Source organism: Diospyros lotus, chromosome 12, assembly GCF_014633365.1.
Source record: "Diospyros lotus cultivar Yz01 chromosome 12, ASM1463336v1, whole genome shotgun sequence".
Classification (NCBI taxonomy): domain Eukaryota; kingdom Viridiplantae; phylum Streptophyta; class Magnoliopsida; order Ericales; family Ebenaceae; genus Diospyros; species Diospyros lotus.
In genome coordinates, this window is record NC_068349.1 from 3756419 (window position 1) to 3776020 (window position 19602).

A 19602-nucleotide genomic window follows, 5' to 3' on the forward strand; every position below is an offset into this window, starting at 1 on the left:
GCTCAACACATTTCTTCAAGCTAGAACCATTATCTGTTATCTCCGCTTTCTTATATTTTTTTCTTCAAGCCATCATCGTCTGCCACCACTTCCTTATCTCTTCCTCTCCTCAAGCCAGATCCCTCGCCCACCGTTTCATTTTTTTCATCTCTTCAAGGCCATTATTGCCATTGCCCAAATCCATCGCCACCGCTTCTTTTTATTCCTTTCTTATCACCGCCGCCAGCCATAGCGGAAGCAAATGATGACCACCAACGAGGACCAGTTCTCATTACCACGACTTTGTCGTCCATTGGTGCACGTCAGCCCACCAACTTCTCTGCCCCGATTGCCTATTTGTTTCGGGATTCAAGTCACGAGAGATATAGAGGCCAATAAAGAGAATAAGAGATAAGAGAAAGAGAATAAATAAGTGAGTTTTTTTGGGAGAGGGACTGGGTTTCTCGAGCAAAGAGAGAATTATAGAGGGAGAGAAAAGTGAGGGGTGGGGAAGGGAATGATTAATAATAATATGTATAATATTCAATTTTAATAATTATAATAATAATAATAATAGGTATATATTTGTATATATGTTAAATAATATATTTATTTTATTATTTTAATTTTTTAACTATGATTATTTTTAGTATTTGTATTGAGGCTTGTAATCATATCTCACTTATTATTAAATTCTTTGATGCAATCTTATCATTTATAATCATATTGTAATATCAGTTAATGTTTTTAATTTTTATTTTAATGCTTCTTGTTTATAATAATTACATTATGATATCACTTGCTATTTTTTGTTAAAGTTCATTTATTTATTTATTTAAAATTAAATATTCTTATTTTTTAAATAATTAAATTTATTTAATAAAATATCATTAAAAAATTATTTTCACAATTTAAATCAGAATGCGTTTCTTAGTTTTTTGTTTTGATAAATAATTTTTTAAAATAACAAAAAAACGCGTTTTTAATTTTTTAAAAATAAATTATCAAAATAAAAAATTAAAATAAATTCAAAACTCAAAATTAAAAATTAAAAAATGAAGAGAACATTGTCTAAACTTGTATATAACATCTCAATATGGCTAAAAAAAACCATGATCGAGTCACACGAAAGATTATATGTTAATCTCAAGGTGAATTTCCTCAAGTAAGGCTAATGACTCCTATAAGATCTTACATCAAACCTTGAATTTAGGTTTGATTTTCCAATCTTTGACCTATACGAGACTATGGAGTCTATACGAGACCATGGAGTCTTTTAGCTCAATTTAAATCAAAGTCTCATATATTTTTTAGTTGAGAGTTACTTTGGGTATTTGTCTTTTAGGGTTGGGATGCTCCCATTAAGATCAAGACCTGTGAAATTCAATCAAATAGCAAATGAATTTTAATTAAACTGTTGTCTATTAGGTTGACACCAATTCGGCTATTTTTGAACTTTCTTTAGTTATAAAATTATATACTTATAAAAAATTTGTATTCTAAATAATTTAATATATAAACAAATTAAATGTAGATGTAATAAAATTATGTAAATCAATAAAAAACATGTAGCTCATTTAAAAATCCAAATATGCATGTTAAGTGCATATTGAGGGGTTAATTATACCAATAATCATTTAACTTTGCATTATATTACTATTTAGTCACTGAATTTTAAAATATTATTCATTAATCACTGATATTTCAAATTTGTTACTATTTAGTCACTGAATTTTAAAATATTACCTATCAGTCACTAATATTTCAAAATTATTTCTCATCCGTCACTCGTGAACTTAAAGTTCAGTGATTAACGAGGGATAGATAAGAAACGATTTTGAAATATTAATTACTAGCAAGTAATATTTTAAAGTTTAGTGACTAAATAGTAATATTTTTAAAATATTAGCGACTAATAAATAACATTTCAAAATTTAGTGATTAAATAATAACAAAATATAAAATTAAGTGATTATTAATATAATTAACCAGCATATTAAGCAATCCATTTGCTATAATTCAAACAATCCTGATTGGGCCGCCAAAAATTACAGTATAGTTTGGGCTGATTAAAGTAGTGCTTCAGCCCAGTCTCTCGATCAATTCGTCGGCACAGCCCAAACCCGCTCGTGTCGGAGCCATTGCTCCGGTGCCGACGACGCGAGGTTCGAACTCGAGGCAACAATTTCAGAAACCTTCCCTCTGCAATTCAATAATTTATACATCAACGATCAAATTCGCGCTGGCGGTTCCTTCCCTTTTTCTTGGATCTTTTGTTTGTTTGCAGAGATTACTTCAATGTTCCCCGTTTCTCTTCCAGTGGCGGTCTCGATTATTTGCCGGAACGCAAAACGTGCATATAGTTGTATGTATTTGTTTATGTTTGTCTGATGTTTTTGCGTGATTGGTCCCGTTGATTAACCTCTGGTTCTGGAAGAGTGGTCGTGGAATTTGTATAATCCTGTTTATTGAGGATAAAATGGAGTCTTATTCGATAGTCTAAGATTCCAAGGGGGACTCTACGTATGTTTCCTGATTATGTTACTTCTCATAGACTTCTTACGAGTTTGAATTATTAATTAACTGAAATTTCAGGGTATAGGGTTCGAGCTTCAAGCACGGTTACCCCTTTTTTAGTTGTTTTTTGATGGAACATAAGCCGGGGATGGACAAAGGTTCAAGATGCAACTGTGAGTTAATTCACCAAGGGCACGGGTGTAAAAAGTCTCTGAATAAGTTAGTAACTCAATGCACCAAATACGTTTGTATTTGTGTTTATCTTGTTCAGTGCAGGCAACTTTTGGTGATTAGGCAACATTTTGATATCATGAATCTGGTATTTGCTGTACATGATTAAGCGAGACTGCTTTTTGATTGAATTATATTTACGGAGTGATGTTCAAACTCTGCAACTCAAAAAAGGGTGTCCCCAGCGCACAACGCTTCCTGCTTTGTGAGGGTGTGCTACTATTGTATGATACTTATTATGCTTAATTTTTTCCTTAAGCAGATGCTTTTATGCCACTGTATGTTGTGCATGTCACTGACATGGAGGGTGTAGCTTGTACTTAAATTGATAGAATTGGTCCTTAAAGCCAATCTCAATATTCCTGTCTTGGTCATAATTAGTTAGCTTAATAAGCCCCTCTACAATATGATTATAGTTAGATTGATGAGTTGTTCACATGCCTGCTTTATTTGAAGTTTTTACATATTTTTATATAGGAATGTAGAAATGAGTGGGGTCATGATCATGGAGGCTGTAAATTGCACCAGTCTATTATGGTTGTATTAGAAATCATGACAGAGTAAATTGCTGCCCTAATGGATCTTTCCTTGCTGCTTCTCTGGACAAATCAAACTCAAGGCCGAGTTTATCCTATCTATAGATTCTGTTGCTATTAGATACATCCATTAGTCATTGTTCCAATGCTGTTATCTCCATTCCTTGGTTATTGTAAGGATCAAGTTCCACACTAAGAGTGGGATTCATGGTGTTCAGTTAAATCAGAAAAGGCATGACCTGGGGGAGTTTAATGCAAAACAAGGTTGTGAGCTCGTTTAGATGGCCTCTCAACAAGTTTTTGGATACTGATCTATTCTCCCCACTTTCTCTAACTATTTTGTTTGTTTTTTCCTCATCTCAAGTATGTCATTTCAGTTGCAGTATCTAACAAGGAAACTTCCCTGTTCACTGATTGAAATTTTCATAGTTGATAATTTCCATAGAAAGTGGCCAAAGGTTTTGATGATTATTTTTTTTTTTGGTGTAAAAATCACGAGTAAAAGCTTTTTTCATTATTATTGATTAGATCTGAGCTGTTTATAGGAGGGGGAAAGGAACAATAGTAGAAGAATTTTGCTATCTATAACAATAAAAGAAAATTGCTTCGTGCTGGTCTTTGATGTGTTGAGAGAAGATGTATGCTCTATTGAAAATCCTTGCATTGTATAACATTTTTGCATATGGAGATGGTGTAGTTGGGAACTACTGTTTCACGGCTTCTTATTTCTTTTTATTTATCTTGTGTGTGTGATTTCGTAGCTTGAAATGGAAATTGCTGGAGTTTGCTCCCAGCCTAGGGTGATAGTGAAAAGGTGAACAAGGGTACTATCTTTTATATATGTCAAGTTTAGAAACATATTAGCCTCTACAGTTGACTCTTCATAATACAGGTATCTTCCCCTTACAATAAAATGGTTATGTTCTGCCCAACGTGCTTGGTTTTAGTTCCTCCAGCGCTTGTTTGGCAATGAGGGAATAATGCAAGGAGATAGAAATTACTCCATTACCCCTGTGGGTCCACCAATCACCATGCACCATGTGTACTAAGGGAAACCAATTTGAAGTTGCCACATGTTTTCACTTGGGAGCGTCACGTGTCCCTTAGATTTGACTCGACTCGGATCTGAATCAATTATTGACATGGAAGATTTAGGCGGACCTAGTCTACTCCTTTGGACTTGGTCAATTGGGAATTTGTCTAGTAGACTTGGCCTACCGAGAATCTCTCTAATATCTTGAAAATCTATCCAACCACTCACAATCTCAGCCCAATGGTCAAACTACACCCTGGATGTCACTCCATGACATCTATAAATAGGAATCAACTCCCAGAGGTGTAACACACTAATATAAGCCTATTCTATATTTGTTTACCTTTTCCTTACTAACTTGATCATTGGAGTTCTTTTGAGGGACAAAACCCCTGCCCTTGTAGGTACTTGGTTCGAGGCAAGACCTAGGTGATCGGTCTAGCAATATCATTTGGCTACATGGGTTGTTACATTAGTTGTTTCATGTCCTTGTATATAATGCCTTACACCTCAAAACATGAGTGTACAATTTTCTTATCTTATCCTTTTATTGGTTAGAGTTGAGTTGCTTATAGCATTCCATTCATTTCTACAAATGAATCTCTTGCTATAATTTTTAAAATTTTTATTTCTTATTTATTCATTTGGCAATTGCTGCTCTAGGATCTGTGATGTTTCAATTCAGCCACAAGTAGTACTCCTGATGGCACATTCCCAGGCTCTTTATGAAAAAGAAACAACCTCTTCATTTTTGAAGGGTCATAAGATTTTTTGAAATGGAAAAATGCATTTGACATTTTATGTGATAGTAAGATTTCATTAAGGCTAAAAAGAAAATTTTATAAGACAAATATAAGACTAGTTTTGTGGTATGGCACAAAATGTTGGGTAGTAGAACACCAACATTTGCAAAATATAAGTGTAACAAAAATGAGAATGTTAAGATGGGATGTATGACTATTTAAGAAAAGATAAAATTATAAATGAGGTTATTCATAATAAGGTCAATGTGGCTCCTATTGAAGGTAGGATGCATGAGAAACGATAAGATAGTTTAGCCATGTGAGAAGAAGACCAGTAGAGTGTCAAGACCATGGGGCTATAGCAGTAATTGCAGCTTGTTGCAATTATTGCATTGTATTTTGTCTCTTACAATTTGTAACTTTTTCAGTTTACAATTACAACTTAAAGCAACTTGTAACTGAAAGTTAGAAGGCCTATAAATAGGCCACTAAATGGAGAATGGGGGATTATGATGTGAAATAACAAGAATTCATTCTCTCTAATTCTCTCTGTCTTCTTTCTCTCTCTCAGCTCTTTCTCTTTGTTTTTCCTATTCTTTATGTTCTCTTTCTTTCTCTCTCTGTTATTTCTGATCTCTCTCTATTTCTCGATTACTTTTTTTTCCTAAAAACCTAAGAAACCCTGGGTCAGGTCCAGGAACCTGACATTTGGTATCAGAGTAGCCGATCCTCGGTTGCTATTTCAGAAGCGGATCTAGGTGATTCTTGGAGGCAGTCTCAGAGGCGAGCAGTGGAGATGGCCGAATGAATCAAGGAAATTTTTGCTAATTTTGGCCAAAAGCTGGACAAAATTTTGAATAGGTTATCAAAAATGCTTCAGGCCAGCCTACCAGTGGATTTTCCTCCAAGATCCACTGCAAAATCTATTTTTACAGGTGCTGGAATCCTTCCTCAGACTTCTGACTTACAGGAAGCTGAGGAACAATCTGAATTGGACTAGTCATTTGTAACTCAAGATTCTGGTGATTTCTTGGTAAAAAACATTGGTTCATTAGATATTCCGGCTATAAATCATGTCGGAGATGGAAGTTGCGATGAAGAGATCTTTCATGCATCTGATGAGATGTGTGCCCTTGGGATTTATTCTAGGCTGGATCAAGTTTTTGACACTCCACATGCTGCGAAAGAAGTTCTAATTGAGCAATTCGGGCTGGAACACTCTTATATTGGTTCCAGGGAAACTGATTGTAGGGCTGATGAGGTCCTAAGATTGGGAATTTTGTAACTTTGGACTCCAGAAAATCATTGCAGATGGTCTAAATCTAGATATGGAGGTCATGTTTCAGCCATTGTGGAACCTGCGGAACATTTTTGTCTCTTCCTATGCAATCAGGATGTTGGGGAAGTTGAGAGGCTTAGGTTCAGAAAAAAAGGAACTTGATGAAACTATTGAAGTCCTAGATGGAAGTTTGAAGTTTCTTCAGATTGAAATAAGACATGCAGAGAATGAAGCAGCTAAACTTCTCAGGCAGCACGAGAAGATTATAAATATTGTACAACTTGAGAAGAGAAAATGGCGTGACATGGAAAACCGTTTAATCAAAGGAAGAGAAAGAGGCATGCAGAATCAATTGCCATAATCACTCCCGAACTTTACTATGATTTCTTGGGGATAAGAAATCTTTTAAGGAGAGGGGATTGTCATGACCCTAGGGCTATAACAGTAATTGCAGCTTATTGCAATTACTGCATTGTAGTTTTTCATTTACAATTTGTAACTTTTCCAGTTTGCTTTTCTTCCTAAAAACCTAAGAAACCCTAGGTCACATAGAGGCTCCTGTGAGGAGACTAGATGAAATGGACCAAATATTTATTAAAAGAGGTAGAGAAAGACTTAAACTTAATTTGACTTCTAAAATGATCCAGTCTTTCATTCTTTTTCCTGATTGTTTTGTGATCTAAAAAAAATTCTTCAATACTTCTAGTGCTACATGCGTTCCTCCTATTTTTTGCCTGTTTCAAGCCTAGGTAAAGGACGGTTGCATTAGGTAGTTGATAGCCAACATAAAACCTGTCAGATCAAAACCTTATGAATAGGTAAATGAATATGCCACTGTAAAATCTCTTTAGAGCTAAAAGAAAAGTTTTATTGAATGACTATAAGACCATATTTGTTGTATGACTCAAAATGTTGGACAATTAAGCGCCAACATGTGTAAAATGTGATCATATCATTTACAGAAACAATTATAGGATGATTTCAAATTTATATATTACTTTTAACTCGGGAACAATAATTTCAGACATTATTTTGGTAGAAACTGTAGCTTCTCAGAAGTTTTCAATTCACGAATACATTTTTGTTATATAGTTTTATTTTTATGAGTTTTCAATATCAGTCATCTGCCTCACATCCATTGGAACTGCAATGTTGCTTTACTTTGTATCATTAATTCTTAAGTATGGTTATATGTATTGCCAAATCTTTGCTACCTTTGTCTGAAAACATTGTCGTGGAGTTCTACCCATGCATAGATATTTACTGGTAATTGCGAACAGTTATCCTGTGTGGAGTTTCTTTTGGCCATGGAAATCTATGTTTTACCAATAGCCTGCTTGAGAAATTCTTTAAGTGGTTCTAATTTTAAACCTTATCAAAACTGGTGGATAAATGATTCATTTTGACTATCACAGTTTTTCAATTTTAGACAGGATATTGTTTACCCCAAAATTCTTTGCCTCTTTTCTTCCATTGACTGAGACTTGCACATCTTGATTCAAACATTATTCCTTACACTTGATATGGTGACCATCCGATGTCTATGTTAACCATGATCTAGGGATAAAGGAATTATGATGATGAAAGGTTTTGGGGTTACTAGTTCTTGTTTGTATGTTGTAGCAGATGAATTACAACTACCGTGAATTTGTGGAAAACAGGTGAGCCTGCTTTAATCAGGGGTTTGCATTTTTAAGGGAACTTCATTTCCTTCCTCTTGGAGCAGAGAACGTCCTTTATCTTTCTATATAGCATGAGTTTGGAAATGGACATGGCCTAGGATTTGTCAGTGTGATTTTTTGGCTTTTATCTCCATATTTATTTGATGGGACAAAGATATTTTACTGTTCAAACTTGAATAAGAAAGTGGATGGTCCAGTTGAAGAAGCTCAGCAAATATGCATGGATATGCTGACCACCACGTTATCTTATTTTATGCTATGTTCTTCCCATGCTTGATGTGTTTCAACTTCATGGATATGTTTGAGCTAGATTTGCCTAAGGCATGTCAAGATTCTCTTAGATGTGCTTGTTTGACCATAAGTGTGTTTAACAAGGTGTTGAAGTGTACTGGGTGAGAACTCTTCATTTATTTACTTCACATTCCTATTGTTTGCATTCTTCTTTTCTGGAAATGATGGAATCAATCCTGTGTTTGAAATTGAGGCTCCAACTGTGTACATGGTTCTCTTTATCGGACAAGTATTTTCCCTTCTTTTTCTGTTTTGGTATTTGATTGCATTAGTATTTGCTGTTGCTTAGTTTTTGCTCTTATGCCTTGAAGGCTCTTCTTCTATAAATGACTGACTGATTCACCAGTACTTTTCCTCTCTTCTCAATTAAATTCCTTTATTTGGAATCATGAACAAAGTCAATATTCGAAGGAGATGGTTTTTGTTTTCTTCTATCCTTTTCCCTCCTTTTTTTGGCTTGCGATCAGTACATTTATTGAAGTGTCACATATTGTATCATATTGGAGGTTTCCAGTTGTAACCAGTAGGAGTTGCTTCTTCTGTGAACCTATTTTCTTATGATAAAAGTCCTTATCTGCTAGCCATTCGATGATAAGGAGAAAACTAGTTTTTGAATAGTGGTCGATTTGTTTTTTCTGTTGAGTGTGTTTCATTATTCTTTTCAGCAGTACAATCCCCCAAGAACTTTAGAGGCTTTAATACTGCATTCAGGTTTACTAGTGTGGGCGTATGTGCTTAATTGTAAATCTGTAAGATAGAGCATCTGCTGTTGAAGAAAAGTAGATATTACATTTTAATGGTATTTTTCATACTGTTATTTAAATGAAAAGGGGTACACTCTAGTGTGCTTTATATGTGTTGTGCATTTTTCATTGTTCCAGGAATAAATGCTATGGAGTTATTTATGATCCATTTGATGGCAAATTTGCTTCAACTGCTGCAATTTGAGTTGGAAGCAGTCTTTATGCTGCAGGTAATGATCTTCTCAAGTTGGAAAATGTTGCTGGGACTTGATGCAGCAGAATGCGTGCTCTTACAACTGAGTTGCATTCTACATATATATGCTCTCTCTCTCTCTCTCTCAAGTGCACACTCATGCACCCATATGCTGTTTTCTCCACTCCTCGTTGCGTCTCAGAAGTTAATACTTCATCTAGATATGGCATTTTATAACCGTCAAGATTTTCAATCATGGTTTCTCCAACTTGTAAGTGGCAATGGAAAACTCGGTTTCATAAGTTGCTCATATTCTCCAATATTTTCTGGTGACTATGATTTGCTAATTGTGGTGTGACATTGATAATTATTACTGTTTATATCCAGAGTTGTTAACAACCAAATCTTTGTAGACTTGTTAAAACTCACACTTGATGTAAATTTTCTGATTGCCATAGAGATCTTGCGCCAAACTGCCATGCCATCCTGTTTAAGAATATCATGTTATTCCACTGGTTTTAGATCCATGTAAGTGAACAGGGGGGAAAAAAACCTGAAGGTCAAATTCCTGATACTTCCGGTGGCAGTTAGAAAGGTATATGACTTCCCTGTTCATTTAGTTCTGTGAAGGTTGAAAGAGCTGAGTGAGAAAGAACACCCTATTACTTTTTTTTTTTTTTCCTGCTAGGTGATAGAAGTTACTTATTGCTTGATTTTCTTTTCTTTTTTAAGTGAGGTAATATCCGAAAGTGCTTGGTACCTTATCAGGGGAGCTAGTGCTTCTGTTTTACTGCCATTTAGTGCATACATATGTTACCTTATCAGTGATAGGTAATATCTGTGTATGTTCCTTGATCTTTTCTGTCAAAACATAAATTGCAAACACCTAGCAAAAACTCAATCAATTTGGTTATTTATAAATTTTTGTTCAGTTCCAATTTTGATTCTTTTGAAGCATTGTTATTTCTTTGCCCACTCCTCAATATGAATGGGCTTTTCTAAATTCCCTTTCATCTTGAAATTTGTCTCTCTTGCTTTTCATCTTTCCCCCCCTGCTTGCTGATGTTTATGGAATTGCATGTGCATGCTTTACCAACCTTTGCATCTATATTTTAACTCTTTTTATGTCCACAACGTTGATCAGTGTGAATACTTGCAAATCTCTTTGTTGTCCATGAATAAACAGCCATTTTATATTATCTTCAAAAACTCCACTATTAACGGTCTTCTCCCCGATACAGGAATTTTAAGGAACAAGGATGCTCTTCATGTATTTATTGCGAGTGTTATGTACATAACTGAAATTTTTTATGTTATATTTCCTGAGCCAGGCTTCGAGAACATGCTGGATCAACATTTGGATAAGAACTTTAACGGGCCTACTGCCAAAGGGTATCTATTGAGATGGACTTCCATATAGATATTGGTCCAGCCAACATTTCTGAGAGTGCAAACAGATTCACAATCACTGCGAAGGTTTTCTTTTTTTCTTTTTCTTTCTCTTTTCTCTTTGTTAGTTGGTTCCTATGCATGTGAGCTTGTTGCTGTATAACATTCTCTTCAGATGCTACTGAATACATTTGACTACAAAAATTTGGTGAATTGTCAAAATTCTTGCTATACTTGATTGTGCAACCTAAATTTACTGATCCACCAGCGATCTTCTGCATGATCTGGTTTTTTAGATAGTTTTTGTCGATTGAGAAAGAAATTTGTCTTTTCGGTGCCTGACAAGATATTTTTAGTATTTTCCTTGACAGAGTGTTTACCATTGCAGGTTGACGAATGAGTGAACTTTAAAGAATATATAAACGATGCCTCCAGTGCATGAGGCTCCCCTCTTTGCAAGTTTTGAGAGAGGCTTGTTTTTGTATGCAGCCGTAACATTGCTTTGCAAATAGGCTATTTCTACAACGCGAATTCATGATATATCAATCACAAAAGTGCAACCTTAGCCTTGCTACCAACGAGCAACCTTACTTCAGATAATAAGGCTATTCCAAAGATCCGGAGAACTTGAATTTTTGTATTAATATGAGAGAAGTTAGGTTGTGTCTAAGCATAGCGTTGATGTTTGGAATTTAGCTTGCTAACTAGCATCTTTTGGTTGCTATAGGAAGGGAGATATTACCAGTGTCTCAAAGTTTAGCCATGTAGCTCACAAGTGCATGAATTCTTTCAGATGTAGACAAAACCTTCATCTACAAATTGTTCTTTAGAAATAAATAAGTGAAAGCCTTTCTGGCTAATGATGTTGAAGAATAGTTTTATTATTATTATTTTTTTCAGTTTCTCTTTTTTTAAAGCTTCATATAGCTGCAGTTCCTGTGAAATTTAAAAATGGACTCGACAGTTAGTGGCAAGCCAAAGAACTGTCGTAGATGAAGCTGGGAGAGACCACAAGAAAGAAAGATCCATATCACTATGCAATCTTTTTGAGTCTTGTTTTGCTAAAAAAGAGAGTTGTGGGAAAGAAGAAGTTGCATGGGATTTGCAGCAGAAGGGAGAAAGAAGAGAGAGGAGGCACAGGAAAAAAAGGATGTGGTGATTATTAGCAGGGAAGGTATATAGGAAGAAGAAAAAGAAAGAAAAGTTTAGTTATGTGGAGATGAGATGAGATTCCCTCATGGAAGATGACACATGCAAGTGCACTGAGAGATAGGAAGAGGAGTAAGGAATAGAAGGGAACCTTTTGGTTTGGCTTCTTGTGCTGCTAAGCCAGATAAAAAGATGCAGTCTTTTTCACTGGGCAAACTGGCATGTAGTTTGTACCTTAACCCTGCATCTCTTATATCTACTACTTTTAAAAAGCTTGGATATACTATGACCTCTCCTTTGATCAATCCCCAGGTCCCCGCCCCACAACCCCACCAAAAAAAAAAAAAAAAAAAAAGAGATCAACCTCTCCATCTAAATGGTGAATATACTTCTCTCTTTATATCAATTAATTTGTTTTTTTTTTTATTCCTTTGGTGGCTGGTGTTTAGGTCTTTAATTTCTTTCTCTCTATCATGTCTATACTTTCTTTGATGCAGTGTAGTGTGTAGCTGAAAGCCCATGATTGTAACATTCTTGTTTCTGTTCCATGGTTGAAATCAAATCTTCTTTAACTCATTAAAAGGCTTCTCTAATTTATTATGCAGTTGCAGTGCTCTCTAAGCTACTCGTGACATATATACCTGCATTTTTTTTTTTTATTTTGGGGGATGTGTTTCTGCATGTATAATACATATATATATATATATAAAGTGCCACAAATTGCATGGAAGGGTTTTATTAACACGTAGAACACATAGATGAAAGGCTGTAATAGCACAGAATTTGAGAAAGGTGATCCAGGAAAATGACTGAGAATTATACATAGAGAGTGATTCAAAGTTGCAATCAAGCATCTTTTTCCTAGCCGTTGACATTTTTGCCATCTTTTATTTTCTCATCTTTTCTTTTCTTTTCTTCTCTTTTCCTTTTCCCGGACCACCAATACACTCTGCATAAATCCCATAGGCTTATCAGCTTCCTCCCCTTTATACCTCACGCTTACATGCAACAGCTGGTAATTTGGAGCTTCTCTCTACTCTCTTCAATCAAAAAGGGTTCTTGTATTAATTAATTGATTTCTCTTTCAAATTGATTGTAACTTTATATATGTAATATGCCTGTAATTTTGAAGCGTATTGCTCTATAATTTCATTTTGTGAAAAGTTGTTAGGTTCAATGGGCCAATGGCACCTTTCTAGTAGGCCATGATCCATGAGATTGATTTAACTTCAGTATGGCAAAGGGGGCAATGATGATGGTCGGTCTGTCACTGTGGCTTACGTACTGTTTTATTTTGATTTATCTCAAGTGTTTGTCTCTGATGCACCTTCACTCTTCAGCCTTAGATGACCTCACTTTTTGTTTAATTGTGTATGGTACTTTCCACAGCATCATAAGTTAGCAAAATAAGTGGAACCATAGCGTCCATCCGAAGCTTTCTTAGCAAAATACTATGCTGGCACTTCTGGTTTATTTATTAACTTTTTTCTGGGTAGAAGGCTTAATTAATTAAGGAATTAATATACCAATTCTTAATTTTGACGTGATCATAGTTATTTCTAACTAGACGAACCCATCATCTTAACTTTATTAATAGACAATAGTGGATTTCGTGTCCTATACTATGACTAATGTCTACGTGTGCTGCACTATGACCAATGTCTACTTTTTATAAGAGAATTTTGTGTTTTAGAATCTACCATCTTATTTCAAAAAATGAAGAAGAACTTGATGGTGATAGTTGGCTTTACTTGCCCTGACATTGTGAATTTCAATTGTATACGTTGCTTTTATAAAAAAGTAAAATGGAGAAGTGTAACACTTTCATCGGGTTTAAAAAATTTAAAATAAACCCTAATTAGATTAAGTGCTCTTTACAAGACGTTTATGTAATAATTAATGTATTGTTTTTTAATTTTTGTTATGACTAACACTAATCATTTAAAACATTCAAAATACCTTTCTAAGAAAAGATTGGAGAGAGTGCCATTAATTTCTTTTATAGATTAAATGAATATTTACATAATTAATAAATATTAAACTGAAATTTAAATTTTCACAACCTCTAAGGATAGAGTTAAACAGTCCGTCATATGTGTTTTAGAGTTTAAGATATTATGAGATCTTAAGTTCGATTATGTTTTTGTGCGAAACTATAAAATCACTCGTGTTTATCATAAGAGTCAAGTGTTAGGCTTTGATTTAGGGATAAATTTGTCTGTACATCTAAATACTCATTTAGATAATATGTATACATATAAAATATTATTTGAAAATGAGAGAGAATACTTATCCGGATATTAATTAAATAATTTGTGTGAGTATTATTTATTATGTATATACTTCTCAGCCTTAATAATGTGAATAATCAATGTTGAAAAAAGTACATTCACAACATGCACAATTTGTCGGGATGTTAATCACTTACGGGTCTAAATAATAGCATTTTCTTTGAAATGAACCCACCCAGGACAGTCGCATAACATTATTGGGCAGTCTCCTCTTGTCAAAGCCGCGATGACCAGAGTGTGTGTATGTGAATTTTAGGGCTGCCAAATGCTGCAATCAGGTAAGAACCACCCAATTCTATGCCAATTTAGCATTACTAACTAAGTTTGCCATCAAATCTGAAGATTAATTAGTACCATCTTGCACAGGCAGTTAAAACGTAGAAAAATGAATTGAATAAAGATTAAGTAGAAGAACATTTGACAATATATATATAAACAGAGAGAGAAAGTTGAACAGATCTAGCTATAATTGAATGATTGACACCATAAGTGTTAATCCCAAGCTCGAGGAGGAGGAGTAGGAGAGTTGTGTTAGGTGGGTAATGCATGGCTAATGCAAACCTGGGGTAGATCGGATCAGATCAGATCAAATACCATAAATTTCATCTAATTTGGCAGTTGATGACATTTGTTCAAAGGAACCAGATAAGAGAAAAGAAGCACGAAAATTAATTAAGATTCATGAAAGATAAAAGTCAGCAAATCCCTCTTAGATAGCAAATTTCCGACCAAGAAGAAGAAAAATAAAACAAAACAAAACATGAAATTTATGTAAGGGAAAGACGGGGAAAATAAAGGGCAAAAGTTCTTGTTCTTTCTGTTTGGATCTCCGATTACTGTTTTTCATCATCCCTGCGAGGCCAGCTTTTCTAGCAATTCCCCCATGTTTCCGAGAAGCTTTGAGCCTTGAACAGCGTCGGGACCTCCGCTCTCCCCGCAGCTGGGAACGACAGAACAAACCTCTCGTCGCCGCCGCCACCTCCGCCGCCACACTGATCCCTTGTCAAGCCCAGAAAGTCCCTGGTCAGGCTGTCGCTTTTCTGCCAGTTGGACGTGAACCCCAGATACTCCGGCGGCATTATTCCGGTGCCGGAGCCCATTTCCAACTGGGTCATGGCGGAGGCTACGTGGCCAACTGGTTGTGCACCAAAGCTGGCGGCCTTCTGGAGGAGAGCAGTGGCTGAGAGGTGGGCTGAGGTGGCGGCACTGCTTGATGAGCCCGCATGGAGGTGGTTCTTGTGGGTTAGTGTTGCCGGTGGCGGGTCTTGGAAAAACGGGGCCGAGACGATGGGTGGCCGTGGTCGTGGTGGGATGGGCATGTGGATGGCTTCAGGCTTGATGTGGATTGGGGTTTGGTTGAGGTGGCTAGGTTTAGGGTTTTGGGGCTGGTCCCAAGTGTTAAGAGACATGTCAACAGCTGCTTGAGCTTGTTGGGAATTTGGGAAGAGGTGGTGGTGGTTTTGGGTGGAGAAAGGGAAGAGGGGTGGTGGCTGGTGGAAGGGCTGGGCATTGTTAATGGGGAGGTTTGTAATATTCATTCCCATCTGGCTTGCTGACATTCTAGCACTTTCTTCAGCCAGGGCATCACAGAATGCTCTGTGGGTAATGAAGCTATCCTTCCTGTTCAGTTTCGCATCCAAAATAAACACACTTTTTAGAACCAAATTTAAACCAAGTTTACGTATATATATATATATATATTATATGCCCTTGTGGAGGAATAATTTTAGACCACATAATGCAAAGTGGGTGAAATTTGAGAGATGTATGATATTCCAAGGGGAACAAAAATGGTTTCTGTTGATAAGAAAGACAAAGAAAACCATGAGTACGTATCTTGAAAACAGTCATATATTATTGCAGTACTTTGCATCGGTTCCCCTTGTTAATTTCTCCACCAAAGGGTGAGAGAGTGAGAGATGGGTTTATTAGATAGACTTAACAACTCTTGCAAGATAAGGAGTCATTGGTTAAACAGCAATATAATAATGGTAATTAATGTGCATGTGTAACAGATGATAATTAAACTTAAAAGATGCATCGCATACTGATTATCAGTGTAAATGGAAAAAAAAAGGGAAAAATTAAACAATTAGTTGCATAAAAATTGTGTGTAAAGTAGAATTTTCCAAAACAAAAACACTTCACATTCTTACATTCAAATAATTAATATAATATAGCACATGCAAGACTGTAACTAATAATTTTATGCATAACTCAATTAGATATGATGTGACTTGCTACAGAATTCAATTTTTTTTTTTCTTTTCAAAACCATGGCTCAATTTATTAAACGCTGCCCCAAATGGGAGGCAAAGAAAACAACTCACCATATCAGATATTTTGGCAGATTTATCAGTACTTATCATCATCATCATAAGCCTTTCAGAGTTTCAGATGAGGGCTGTGTGTCTCTGCAGTGAACAATGCCATGGTCCATGCAATATAATCACGGGAATCTCATCCATATGAAAGCCCCCCGGCCCGACGAACGAATCAATGAGCTTATCTCTATCTATCTATCTATCTATCTATCTTACACGAGTAGCTAGAAACCATCATTGTTTTTGAGAATATAATGCAGTCTCCATTGCCAGTACCAAAAGCAAGCAAAGCAAAGAGAAGAACCAGGAATTAAACCAAATTAATTAATTAACACATCCTTTGAGAAGCCAATTAAAATGGGAACAGGAAAATGTAATAATATGCAATCTCCAAAAGAGAAAAGGACAAGAAGTTTAATGATGTCGATCGTTCATCTCTGTTGCATTAATTATATAAGTTTTTAATTAATTAATACGATCTAATTAATTCCCCTTCACAGTTCATCATGTTCCATTTGATCTTTGAAAATACCACCTAGGCTGCAGATTTCTGTTTCAGAGATGGGTCGATATTGCTTTCAGCTTCTCTTGCAATACGATCCTCATCAGTTGCAGGCACTTGTATTAATGGCGGCCACTTTCATGCACCCTCTATTTAAGCTTACACACAGATGCATTTCATGCCAAGCAAGCTTTCCACTTTGGTGGAAGAGCAGCCAGAAAACAAAACACATTTTGAAGCAAAAACAAAACCAAACCATCCACCAAAGCACATGAGACTTACCACTTCAAGCAAAAAAACAAACCCTTCCACTGCAACCCATATCAGAAAAAATATATATATGAAGCATCAAAACTGATGAAAACTTTAAACGAACATATAAATCAGAAAGTTTGATATATAGTAATCTAGAATTGATAAAAAACTTGGGTAATTCAATTGATGGATTACCTGGAGAAGAGGGTTCCGCAATCACATCGATACTCTCGAGTCCCACAGGTTTTGGAGTGAGCTTTCCAATCGGATTGGACGGCATAGACCTTGGAGCACTTCTCACACTTCCACTTCTTCTCGCCGTGTTTTCTGCAGAAGTGTTTCTTGATGCCGGTGAGATCGCCGAGCGCCCTAGAAGGGTGGTGGTGAACGCAAGAAGGCTCGGGGCAAACGTAGGCCTTCTTTCGGTTCTCTTTGCTGTTTCGTTGCTTGAGCTTCCATGGGAGGTTGTGGCCCCTTCTGTGAAGCTGGAGGTTCTGGTCTCTCTGAAACCCCTTGTTGCAGATCTCACACACGAATCTATTGGTAGCCAGAAGGGTCTTCGGAGATAATGCGATCACTTCGGCATCTGGGTCTGCAGCAGCACCACCATCATCAAAAACATCAAGTACGAGTACAGTGAAATCTTGGTCAAATCAGAAAACTGAAAGCCAGTTACAGAACCCTATTAAGCTGTAGCCCGTCTTTGCTCGAAAACTCTCCGAAAGAGAGCCAAGACACGATTTTCTCTCTCTCTCTCTATCTATCTATCTATCTGGAAAGTTTTAGAAAATTTAGGATGAATCTCACCTGGGTTTCCGGGCAGGCTCCGCTTCTTCTTGATCTTCTGTGGCTGCTGGATAGAGAGGGTGGAAACAGTGGGATTTAAGCCGCCCAAACCGGAGGGAAAACTGGTTGCTTCTTCAGACAAGGAAGTGGAGTTAGAGATGAGCGGTGAAGGAAACATGGTCCTTGAAGAAGACTCCAACGGAGAAAAAGAAAGCAAATTCACTACAACTATTACTACTGCTGCTACTGATCTATCTCCGGTCTCTTTCTTTTTTGTTTGATTTCAAGCACCACGAGAGCGAGCGAGCGAGCCTTTTCTGTGATGACAAAAGGAAACCCACTAGGGTCTTCTTTTGGAAGAAAACAACAAATTAAGAGACAGTGAAGAACAACCCAAAAAAAGAGAATCCCGGGCCTTGGGTACAACTAAGCGATAAGCAGCAGCAGAAGCGTTTTTTTGTTCATGAACAGGTGGCAACGGAAAAATCTCGTGATGATGGGGGCGGTTCTTAATTTGGGTCGCTATCTAGCTAGCAATCAAGCCATGGGATTGCTTTCTCTGAAAAACTCTCTGCGACGAAATTCAGATTATATATATCTCTCCGTATCCAATTCCCGATCGACCTCTCCTAGGGCCATCATGATCATGCGATCAAAAACATGGGAAAAAACAGACAAGGAGCGGGTCTCTCTTCAAGAATCGGCACCACCCGTTAACCTTATACGTGAATAAAAAGAGACAAAGCTTTCAAAAGAAACATTATCAGATATCAATGGTAGAGAGAGATGGTGCACAGAAGGTGATGATTACAGTGACAGACTCAGGCAGCTGAGAAATTAAAATTAAAACCAAGAAAAAGCAAAGAATTCTTCTCCCAGAGAGAGATAGAGAGAGAGAGAGAGAGGGGGGGGGGGGGGGGGGGGGGTAGAGAGAGAGTATGGTGAATAAGGCCAAAGTAAGCAAGGACCAGGAAGAATCGTTACGGACCCAGCTGCTCAAGCATTAATATATATATATATATTTTCTTCCTTAAGGTTTTAGATTAGATTAATTATTATCTTTCAATGCTGGCGCTGGACTTTTGTCTTTTTGCTTGCTTTGTTTACTGTATAAAACACCCAAACCATAAAAGGTAAGAGCGATTGATTTGAATGGAATGGCTTTGGGAAGAGGGATTATTGCAAACAAGTGAAGGCTTCTTAGTAGGAGAGAAAAGGAAAATGGCAAAGATGAGTTTTCCCCCTCTTTATCTTTAATTATCTATCAGACTTATCACCATATATGTTATTGTCTTTTCTATATCCACCCCCACAATAGCTAAGCTAATTTAAATGGTTGATTCATTCATTATTTTTACTTCCCAACCATCCGTTTACAGTATTATTATTTTTATAAATGTGAATTCTATACTTATTTCTTGGTGAATAAATAAAACACTATCGTGTATATATATATATATATGTATGGCATTCTTCTTTATAATTGCCCATGTGATATTTTAGCTGGATGACTAGATCAAAATATCAAGCTCAATGGATAATTTTTTTTTTTATAATGTGAGAAATTCGAGGGTTCCTTCATTCATAAATAATATTTGGATTAGATTTATCTCACAATCTCTAAAACTCACAATTCGTTTGCTCTATCACTTTAAGTGAACGGACAGATTCGTCGTGAA

The 19602-nt window shown here is 36.3% G+C and overlaps 2 protein-coding genes and 1 long non-coding RNA gene across 11 annotated transcripts in view; 1 reads left to right on the plus strand and 2 right to left on the minus strand.

Annotated features, from left to right (window-relative positions):
- LOC127786488 (autophagy-related protein 9) overlaps positions 1-19602 on the minus strand; it is a gene marked incomplete in the record, with an annotated part of 1007132 nt that overhangs the window by 741066 nt on the left and 246464 nt on the right.
- Positions 2057-12300, plus strand: LOC127786595 (uncharacterized). Of its 9 annotated transcripts, none has more exons than XR_008019998.1 (3): positions 2057-2502; positions 2575-10703; positions 11005-12300. It is a non-coding gene; the product is annotated as an uncharacterized LOC127786595 (long non-coding RNA). The 9 variants fall into 9 exon arrangements; XR_008020000.1 differs by having other exon boundaries at positions 2582-10703; XR_008019996.1 differs by having other exon boundaries at positions 2057-2344.
- On the minus strand, positions 14703-18824 carry LOC127786521 (protein indeterminate-domain 12). The gene is made up of 3 exons (XM_052313979.1): positions 17945-18824; positions 17333-17729; positions 14703-15676 (listed from the first exon to the last, which is right to left on the minus strand). Exons 1-3 carry the CDS (start codon positions 18099-18101, stop codon positions 14926-14928), a joined length of 1305 nt encoding a protein of 434 aa, XP_052169939.1. The 5' UTR covers positions 18102-18824; the 3' UTR covers positions 14703-14925.